The sequence below is a fragment of the Ochotona princeps genome, unplaced genomic scaffold (genome assembly GCF_030435755.1).
Source record: "Ochotona princeps isolate mOchPri1 unplaced genomic scaffold, mOchPri1.hap1 HAP1_SCAFFOLD_129, whole genome shotgun sequence".
Lineage (NCBI taxonomy): Eukaryota > Metazoa > Chordata > Mammalia > Lagomorpha > Ochotonidae > Ochotona > Ochotona princeps.
Window position 1 is genome coordinate 233,369 of NW_026699562.1, and position 10,781 is coordinate 244,149.

The 10,781-nt window shown below is 46.5% G+C and overlaps 1 protein-coding gene across 1 annotated transcript; it reads right to left on the reverse strand.

The window, feature by feature from the left end:
* Positions 1-7,082: 7,082 nt before the first annotated feature.
* HSBP1L1 (heat shock factor binding protein 1 like 1) lies at positions 7,083-8,568 on the reverse strand. The gene is made up of 4 exons (XM_058659790.1): positions 8,521-8,568; positions 8,033-8,099; positions 7,219-7,313; positions 7,083-7,091 (listed from the first exon to the last, which is right to left on the reverse strand). The coding sequence occupies exons 1-4, from the start codon at positions 8,566-8,568 to the stop codon at positions 7,083-7,085; spliced, it is 219 nt and encodes a 72-aa protein (XP_058515773.1).
* Positions 8,569-10,781: the final 2,213 nt, after the last annotated feature.

The following is a 10,781-nucleotide window of genomic DNA, read 5'->3' on the forward strand; positions in this document are numbered from 1 at the left end:
CCTGTTTATCATGACATGAAGGTGGGCAGCAGTTTGCATCACAAGGGAATAGCTGGCCTTCCATTCAAAAGCAGCTAAAATTACAACAGCCAGGCAGAGAACATGACAGCCACGGATCATGTGGAAGAGGAGAACATCAGATGACAGAAGAGCAGTCACGGGAGAGGGCTCCAGTGGTGGAGTCACAGGTGATTCTGAGTTTGAGGAGAATGATGCACATTACACACAGCTAATTTTAGTGTTTAAATGAGAGCTGTAACTGATACCCATAAAAACATTTATTTTAAAGGCAGAGCTGTGAGAAAGTGTTGGGAGACAGAGGGAGGCAGGTGAAGAAACACCAGAGTTCAGCAAGGCAGAGGGTTCAAGGTGTTTGGTTGTTACTGATGTGGGATTGGCACCAGCTGGATGTCTTTATTTATTTGTTTGTTTTTAGAGATGTTTTTTTTTTTTTATTGGAAAGGCAGATCAGATTTCCAGAGAAGGGATGAGGCAGAGACAAAGATCTTCTGACTGCTGGTTCACTCCCCAAATGGCTGCAACAGCTGGCCTGACCCAAAGCCAGGAGCTTCTTCCAGGTCTCCCACACAGGGTAGGGTCCCAAGGCTTTGAGCCATCCTTCACTGCCTTCTCAGGCCACCCAGGGAGCTAGATGGGAAGTGGAACAGCCAGGACATGAACTGGCACCCACATGGGATCCCAGCAAATGCTAGGCAAAGACTCTAGCCACTAGGCTATCATGCCAGGCCCCAGCTAGATGTTTTAATTAAATATTCTGCTAACATCTAGAAGAAGCTCCTGGCTCCTGGGTTCAGATTTGTTGGGAGCACTGCACCTGTGCCCTGCCCTAAGGAGAGCCTGGACCCTACTTCCTCTTGGAGACAGGTTTCAGGAAGTGCCCTGTGATTGGCCCTTTACTGCTTGCCTCAGGCGTGTAAGCTGATTGGAGGATTGAGAGATAGCCAGGGGCCTCGGGGGAGGGGGAGGAGGTTCTCTGTGTAACGGAAATAACGGACTTAACTGACTTAACTGAAGGCTTCTGGGTAACGGATTTAACGGATAGGAGGGATATATAAGCCAGGGGCTTCTGCCCCAAAGAAGGAACTGAAGGTTGGAATAAAAGTGCCTCTGAAATGCTCTCCAGTATCGGGTGATTTCTTCCGCGGGACGGGAGACACAGATATCTGGTACCGTGACTCGGACAGAAGTTAGCTGGTGAATACCAGGAAGGTAAGTAGCTGAGCAGATCGCTCAGGGAGCCGCTTACAGCGGGAATTAGTTTACAACTGAGCCTTTTGCTCAGGAAGCCGCACAAGGCGGGGACGTGCACGTCAGGTTCGCAGGTTAGCGACAAGAAAAAATAAATAAATAAATAGAAAAGTTCGCAGTTGGCGACAATAAGGTTCACAGTTGAGTGACTAGAAAAAAGTTAGAGCAATGGGGAATTTGTCCTCCACTGTGCGCATGCAGCACCTGCTGCAGAGATTGTTAAGTGAGTCAGGAGAGTCAAACTCGGAGGATAAGGAAGAGGCCTCTGGAAGTGAGTCTTCTGAGGATCCTCCACCCATTAAAAGCTTGGCTAAATGCTTTGCTCTGATAGCAGTTCTTGGGATGCTGATTTTGTTAGTCAGGCCTTATATTGCTACAGGTGGCCGCTTTTGGATTCATGCAGACCTCCATTACCTGACCCTAAGTTTTCTGTTGCCTTGTTTTCTACCTTTTAAATATCTTTTTAGTATGATCCGAAAGAAAAGGTCAAGAAAAAAAAAAAAAAACCACGATTTTATCTCTTGTAATTCTTAAGGTTTCATTTGTGATGTTTTCAAAAATATAAAATTTTATTGCAAATAATTTGTTATAGAAGTTAACTGTAATTCACTATTAAATTATTTCAAGGTATAAGTTAAATTAATGTGGTATTTATTTTATATAAAGCATTTTTATAGTTTAAAATAATTCTTGTGTTTTCGGCTGGTTATCAAACTTTTCACTGCTTTAAATTGGTAAAGATTTTGTATTTGTTTTAAAGGTATTTGAATGATGATTTCATGTCAATAACGAAATCTAACCTATAATGTGTTATACTAACAACAACAAAAACCTTCTTCCAGATATTTTTAGCCATCCTTAAAGCGGCATCCAAGAATTCAAAAGTTTCCAAAGGGTTTCCCTTGGTATTCTTATGAGGCCTCAAGAATGCCAACGGATTTATCTCCCGTTTTGTGGAGACAGTTAATCAGGTTGATTGGATTAAGATTATTGCCAAATGTAGTAAAATTTTGTCGTGTCAAACTGTTGTATACATCCATGGAGTTGTGAAGGTTTAAATTTTAGTTTGCACTTTTAATGATTTAGCTCTACAGTTGTATCTGGTTGTTTACTACATATTCTTAGGATAGCTATATTACTGGGAAGACTAAAATTCGCATTCTTGCAATGATGAAAAGATTTCATAGCGGTGACTTTTCTTTCTCAAGGTCTTTGTTCAAGACTATTTACTTGATGATTTTACAGCTGGTTTCTGGAGAACACTACTATTACTAAGTTTGATTGAGAATAATTTTTTTAAGTCTCCAAAAGCATGTGTTTGTGTGTGTGTGTGCGCGCACATGTGTGTTTTAATGTTTGTCTTCTGTATATTCTAGCTTTTGTGAATTAAGTTTAAACTTCCTGTAGGAAACATTTTAAAAAGCAGGTAAATTAATGCATACATATAATTTGCATATCAACAGCAAAAGCAGGTTGCCTTGAGCTCTGAATTCTGCAGACACTCCCAGAGCTTTCTGATAGGATTGTAAAAATATCTAAGTGATTTTAAACCTTTGCTACAAATTCATTTACTTTGAATAAGATTACTAGTTAACATGGATTTCTTAAATTTATGTAACTTAAATTACTAATAATTATTTTTAAAGTATTATATCATTGATACATTTATTATTAACCTGTATTCCTGCCTCATTTATAACAGGAAGTAGGCCTTTGGGATAAATGTTTAGTAAAGCTATTATTTGACAGTTTTCACTTTATACTAACCCTATAAGAGTAAGCAACCTGGTACCTCAGACCCAAGGCCCAGATCCCGTCCTCATTTGGGGGAGAGGATCAGTCTGTATTTTCCCAAAATATGAAAATGGTCCGAGGTGGATTCCTGAGAGGCTTGTACGGCAAGCTCCTGCTGCTGAGTCTTGTGAAAGCTCGGGTAGTGGCCAAGATGATGGCATTTCAATTGGAAGATCGACGGGACAAGCAAGTATATTAGGCTTTTATATATTATATATCAGTATTTGTTAAGCACTTAGGTCCTGATATTTCCTGCCAGTTTCTCCTTAAATCAGACTATCAGATTGTCTGGTGTGTGACCCCAGCTGTTGGGGGTATGGAGCTCTTTTTATAAATAGCTCAATTTCTGCCCATGCTTTTTCTTGGAAGGTGGCATACCAAGAGTTTTGTTCAGACACTGAGCAGCGTAATGCTGCTGCAGGAAACCCCCAGTGGAATTTAGAACAGGCAGTGGGGATCTACAGGGATGTCTCTCCAAAGTTATTCAAGGAGCCAATGAGCCTTATGTTGATTTTGTAGCTAGACTTATTCAAACTGCCTCTAGAATTTTTGGGGAGGTGGAGTCAGCAATGCCTTTGGTAAAGCAGTTAGTGTATGAACAGGCTAAAAAATGGTGCCAAGAGGCAATAAAGCTGTGGAAGCGTAGAAAAAAAAAAAAAAAACTATGCTATATAAACAGAAAGGGGGAATAGGGATCAATATAGATCCCTAAAGGACAAGCTAGTTATTATTGTTTCAGGTGAGTATTAATATTAGTAATTCTACTGTGCCATCACCCTGCATTGTATTGACTAGTTAAACCTTAGGAATAGTGGCCATTCTTTTACAGATAAAAACAGTACATTTAGAGGACGTAAGTATTCCTACTAAAATCCTATGCAGAGTATAACCACAAATTCTTTTGAGGTGAAGCCTCCGTTTGTGCTGTGGAAGCAGCAATGTCCATGATTTGTGGAGGCCAGTTGCAGAATTGCTTTTATCCGTTTGTGTTTCTTGTTAGCAATGCTAGTTAGGCAGAGATTCACTTAACTTGTGGAATAGATTGTTTTCTTTCAGAATGTTGGAATACAACTGAGTACCCGCTGGCTGTGGTGAGGTGCGTGCCCACCTATTTTCCCAGAACGATGACAGTTAAAGAAAACGACCTGTCAGTCCACCTGCGGCCAGAGTATGACTTCAGGGTTACCGCTGCCACTGTAACAGCAATAGCTACCGGCGGTTATGACTGTGTACGCCCTGACGTGGCAGATCTCTGTGGTTCTTCAGACACAGGAGCAGTTTAACCAACATGTTTGGACTGGCTTACTAATCATAAGCTGATGAGTGAACTTGACTTAAGAACAGGTGGACATGTTATCTGAAGTCCTCTCAGTTTCCAACTTGCAGCTAATCTATTTAGAAGCCTTTCAGTTTATTTGAATGGGACTTGAGATGTTTAGTTTGATAATTTACACGGTTTATTTGTATGGGACTTGGGATGTTCAGTTTGATATAATTATACATATGGTAATCCTGTTCAATCTGTATCTGCCCTGCCCTGGAATGCTTGGGTATTGTGCACCAGTAGGGGTAGGTGTTCAGATATATCAGCTTTTGCATTTATTGATAAGGTAGTGATAAAAAATTGTAATTATAGTAGTAATAGTTCTAGAATATGGGAAGATTTTAAAGTTAATTGCAGTTGTGATGTTATCTATAATGCTATTTATGTATGTGTACAAGCTCCATTTACCTGGATTGTGTGTTACTCCTTCTATTGTCACCAATGGGTCCCAAGCATTGAATTTGCCCAGAGAGTTATCCGCTATAAATAGCACCAAAGTAGAGATTGCCACGGTAGAGCAATGGACAAATTGGATACTAAAGGGTCTTTCCTTTGCACGCCAATGGGCCGGTATAGTAGGCCTGGGCCTTATCTTATTTCTTTGGGGGTCTGCAGATGCTTCATCTTTGAGTATGGCATCAGCAGCAGCAACAGCGGCTGCTAGTGCAAGCTGTGCTTGCCCTTCACAACAGAGAATCCCCAGAAGTCTGGCTAGGCATGTTGGACTGGTAGTCAGAGACGGGTAAGTATCCGAAAAGGCTTTACCAACCTAAGACAGGCGCCACGTTCCTAGCCACGCGGTTTGCCCATGACGGGTAAGGAGAGCCTGGACTCGGAACACCTAAGACAGGCACAGTCCCTTGCTTAATAAAACAAAAAGGGGGAGTTGTTGGGAGCACTGCACCTGTGCCCTGCCCTAAGGAGAGCCTGGACCCTACTTCCTCTTGGAGACAGGTTTCAGGAAGTGCCCTGTGATTGGCCCTTTACTGCTTGCCTCAGGCGTGTAAGCTGATTGGAGGATTGAGAGATAGCCAGGGGCCTCGGGGGAGGGGGAGGAGGTTCTCTGTGTAACGGAAATAACGGACTTAACTGACTTAACTGAAGGCTTCTGGGTAACGGATTTAACGGATAGGAGGGATATATAAGCCAGGGGCTTCTGCCCCAAAGAAGGAACTGAAGGTTGGAATAAAAGTGCCTCTGAAATGCTCTCCAGTATCGGGTGATTTCTTCCGCGGGACGGGAGACACAGATACAGATTGGCTCAGCTGTGGCCATTTTGGTCATTTGGGGGGTGAACCAGTGGATGAAAGATCTTTGTCTCTCCTTTTCTCCGTGAATCTGATCTGCCTTTCTGATAAAAATAAGAAAGCCCCCCCTTTTTTTTTGTTAAAAAAAAAAAAGCCACCAAGCAAAAAAAGCAATCCTCGTAAGAGTCAGGGCTATGGTGCACTGGGTAAAACCACGGCCTATAATGCCTGGTCCCATATGAGTACCTCTTCAGTCCCTGCTGCTCCAGTTCTGATCCAGGTCCCTGCTGATGTACCTGGGAAAGCAGTGGAAGATGGCCTAAATGCTTGGGCCCGTGCATCCCTAGGGGAAACTCCTGGCTCCTGGTTTTAACTGTTTGAGACTTCAAACAGCATTTATTTTACCTTCAAGACTCCATATCTAGATCCACTAGAAATGCAATGTTTGCAGTGTGGAGGGGTCTGATGACTGCAGGCTGTGTGATTGCAAATCAGTGGTCAGAGTCTGTCTAGCTTGTGATTCATGTTCTGATTGAAGGCTATCAAAGATTGAGGTCCTGTGTGGTAGCCTAGTGATTAAAGTCCTTGTCTTGCATGTGCTAGGATCCTATATGGATGCTAGTTCATTTCCTGGCTGCTCCACTTCCCATCCAGCTCCCTGGTTGTGGCCTGGGAAAATTGGGGGAGGACAGGACGGCCCAAACCTTGGGACCCTGCACCCACGTGAGAGATGCAGAAGAAGCTCCTGGCTCCTGGCTTTGGATCAGCTCAGCTCTGGATGTTGTGGCCACTTGGGGAGCACGAGCCAGTGCATGGAAGATCTCTCTTCTGTCTCTCCTCTCTGTAAAAATCTGACTTTCAAAACAATAAATAATCATTGAAAAAAAAAAGTTGGGGAGGGGATGACATTGTGTTATGGTAGGCTAAGCCTCCACCTGCAGTGCTTACATCCCACATGGACCAGTTCAAATCCCAGCTGCTCTACTTCTGATCTAGATCCTTGCTGTGTGCCTTGGAAAGCAGTCAACAATGCCCCAAGTGGAGGCCCAGATGAAGCTCCTGGTTTTCGTGTGGCCCAGCACCAGCTGTTGTATCCACTGGGTGATGGGGGATTTTCTCTCTCCCTCCCTCTCTCTTAACTCTGCCTTTCAGAGGAATACAGTAAATTTGAAAAAATATTAGGAGTGTGGCCAGTGTTGTGGCATGCCAGACTAAGCCACCTCCTGTGACCCCACATCCCATCTGATGTGGCTGCTCCACTGAGGGGTGCTTGCCCAGGCTCATTTGGGGACTGAATCAACAGATGGAAGATCCTCCTCTTCTCTCCAACTCTGCCTTTCAAATAATAAATAAATATTTAAAGCAAGAAGATTAGGGGAGAAAAAATACTCCCCATGAAATGTAATGTTCAAATAAATGTACATTTGAGAAACTATGACCAAGATATTTTAGTCGGTCTGTTTAGAAAAGAACATTTTCTGTGAATTAGAGACAATACTTTGCCTCACAAACAAGTAGGGGATTCTAGTGTTCATAATGGAGCCAGCAGGAGATACATACATGCAAGGTGCACAGTGGCCTTACCATTTGTTCTTTCACAGAAGCTTCGATCCCAGCCTGCACCATCAAATCACTTACATTCTTCTGAAGGTCCTCAATGTGATGCCCCATTTCTTCCAGTAGGAGGTTAGGGAGAATGGCAGGGTGAAATCAGCGCCAGGGCCCATCAGTCCCTTCCTAAGAGTGCTTCTGACCTGGAAACCTGTAAGTTTCTTGCTTGCGCATGGATTAGGGATAGGAGTTTGCTGTGTTTTAGCCAAATTCTGAGTGTGCAAATAAAATGGAAACGACCGCTTCAAAAATTCAAAATTTCTAAGATCTTCCCACATTTGAGAATACTTTTTGTTCTGGGGAACAAGGTGTGGTGGTGCGGGAGCTTGTTTCCCTCAGCTCTAGCATCCAGTGTGGATGCTGGTTCAAGCTCCAGCTGCTCCACTTTGCATCCAGCTCCCTGAGAAACAGCCTGGGAAAGCAGCAGAGGATGGCCCAAGACCTTGGGCCTCTACACCCTCATCAGAGATCTGGAAACGGCTCCTGACTGCAACCCGGCCCAGTTTGTGGGGATGGAAGATCTTTCCCTAATTCTGAATTTCAAGTAAGACAAATAAATTGCTGGGCAGATATTGCCCTTATCTGAAGGTGCTCAAACTGGAAAAAAAAAAATATTCTGCCCTAATTCTGCTTGATTTCTTGTTTTTTGTTCCTAAGACAAAGCAGGCAGCTGCCACAAGGCTTGGGAACCCCCCTGGGTGGTTCTGTGCATTTCTGGGCTCCCGGATTCCCTAAGAAACAGTCCCAGCTGAGTGAACGCGACCTCTGTGGTCCACAGAAAGGATATTCCTGAGGGTTAGCGTTGCAGTTAGAGCTTGAAAATGTTCTTGGATCTCTTGGAATAGATTTTCTGCCTAAAAAAAAAAAAAAAAAAAAAAAGGAAAAAAAAATTAGCCACAAGAGAACCAAGTGCACTACCGCTTCTCTGCGTCACATCCAAGATGTTAGGGTGGCTGCCCCGTTCTACTTGGTTTGCTATTTGGACATTTTGATTCAAAGGGAACAGAACCCCTTCTCCACAAATTCTGTGTCAGTAGACCAATCAAACTGCAGGTGGAGGGGGGGGGCCCTCCATCAAGCTTGCTGCCTCCCACGCACATCCTGACCCCCTCTAGGAGAGCAGGCAGCTCTGGGCCAGGGTTGGAACATGATGGTTTCACCTTTGTCAGAAGGAATCTCCAAGCTGGACAAATGCCTTCAGAGCACGTTGTCTTCTGCCACCCCCTCCCACCCCCCCCCCCGCCCTCTCCCGTGCAGAGGGGAGGGAGCACTCACCACATTCTGCAGCGTGTCTGAGCGGGTTTCTGGCTGGCGGTCATCCATGGGGCCGAGGCGCCTAGAGTCGGTCAGGGCAGCGAGTTCAACACCACTGTGGCTCCTGCCCAGGGGGAGCTCCCAGCAAAGCAGTCTGTCCGGGCGGGTGACCCAGTCGCACTCCTTCCTTCTTGTGGCCGGCGGGGCGGGGCCAGGCCAGCCCGTGATGCAGCTGTTTGGGAGGCGGGAACTGTTGTTGCAGTGCAGTGTCCTGACTTGGGGCGTCCCCTGGACAACGGCAGCGAGCCCTGCCTTCTGACATCTGAGTTGACAAATTTCTAAAATGACGCCATTGGTGAAGACCTGGCCACCCCTACACTGCCAGAACTGGCAGGTGGCCCAGGGTGTGTCACCGCTTGAATCTCCATAGGCCTCAGCAGCTTCTTTCCAGTTGTTCCGGACCTTGACACCCCCACTCCCTTTGCCCACTTCCAGGTCCTGCTGTGGCTGCTGGGCACTTGGCTGGGCTGCAGCTCTATGGGGGCAGGGCACGTTTAGGTCATCCCACATTCCCCAGAGCCCAGCCCAGTGACAACACACAGAGGGTTAGCTTACTCGGTGGTGGCCACACATCCCTGCAATCCTTAGTCATCCAGGAAATGTGGATGCCACCCCTGCAGCCCCACCCTGTGCCCTGTGGTGGGGAGCCCTTCAGCATCTGGCCTACAGCTACTGCCCTTGGAGTTGACCCACCATGGGTCTGAGCTCCGAGTTGCATCCATGCATGTTCACTCAGCCACGATGTGCCTGCAGGTAGAGGCAGGACCACCCAGAGGTGGCTCAGAGGGCCTGTCTTGGCTGCCGCCCACCTACTGCTGCCTTCCTGCCCCCTTCCGTGTCTTCCTCAGGAGAAGCCAGGCCTGGCGCACCCAAGGGTGGCTCAGGTGTGAGGAATCCTGGTGGGCGGCCCCTGGCTTCCTTTTGAGTGGCAGCAGCCACCCACAGAGGCAGGCAGCATAGGTGGCTGCCTCACAGCTCCTGGGAAGGCCACACCTGAGACAATCCTGTCAGAACCACACACTGGCTTCAGAACAGACTTGCCTGAGCTGCCTCAGAACAGCCAAGATATCCTCTTCTGGAGAAAGTTCTCGAGCCTCTGCTCTGCTTCTCTGGGAGCACCAAGCTTTTCAGCCTCACCCAGGGAACAGCCCAGGTCACACTCACAGCAGGACCAGACGTCCTCTGCTGACTTCAGAGCTAGTCCCTTGCGGGTTCCAGGCAGTCCCCTCACTGCACCTAAGGGAGCTCACCCCTTGGTTTCAATGGAACATGTGGAGATACCACAGTCTGCTCTTTCCTCCTCTCCTCTCCCCTTCCATCCTCCCCTCCCTTCCCTTCTCCTCTCACCTCTTCCCTCCTTTCCCCCCCCCAAGGAGGGAGCAGGGTTCTCACTGAATGGGCCCAGGACCCAGCATGGAGTCAGGTCAGAGGCTGAAGCGGATGGTATGGTGGGGCTCCCAGGGGTAACCTCACCAAGGACTGCAACATAGACTGCTGAAGCATGACAGAAGAGTTCAAAGGAAGATTCTGGGGCCTGGTGCAATAGTCTAGTGGCTAAAGTCCTTGCTTTGCATGTGCCAGGATCCCATATGGGTGCCAGTTTGTGTCCCAGCTGCTCCACTTCCCTTCCAGCTCCCTGCTTGTGGCCTGGGAAAGCACTCTTAGGACCTTGCACCCATGTTGGAGACACAGAAGAAGCTCCCGGCTCCTGGCTTTGGGTCAGCTCAGCCGTTATGGCTACTTGGGGAGTGAACCAGCAGATGGAACGTTTTTCTGTCTCTCCTCTCTGTAAATCAGACTTTCCAATAAAAATAAATAAATCTCTCTAAAAAAAAATGAAGATTCTGGAAGGGGAGGCACTATAGGTGTGTGTGTATGTGATTCAGTCACAGGGTCGTGTGTCAGTCACAGGGTCACAGGGTCGTGTGTGTGTCTCAGTCATTTGGGTCGTGTGTGTATAATTCACACAGGGGTAAGTGTGTTTCTCAATCACACAGGGTTGTGTGTGTGTGTGTGTTGTAGTGCCCAGATGTTGAGATTCCCCAGAAATTACCAGGAGTCTGAGCCAATCCAAGTACACAAGGATGGTTTATTCAAGCTCAGCACATCCGAGCCTGGGTTCTTGGTTGAGAGCAGGCTGCTGGCTGATCGACTGGCCAGCCTGCCTGCCAGGACCAACACCCCTTGTGGCCCAAACAAATCATTCATAGGGGTTTTATAGG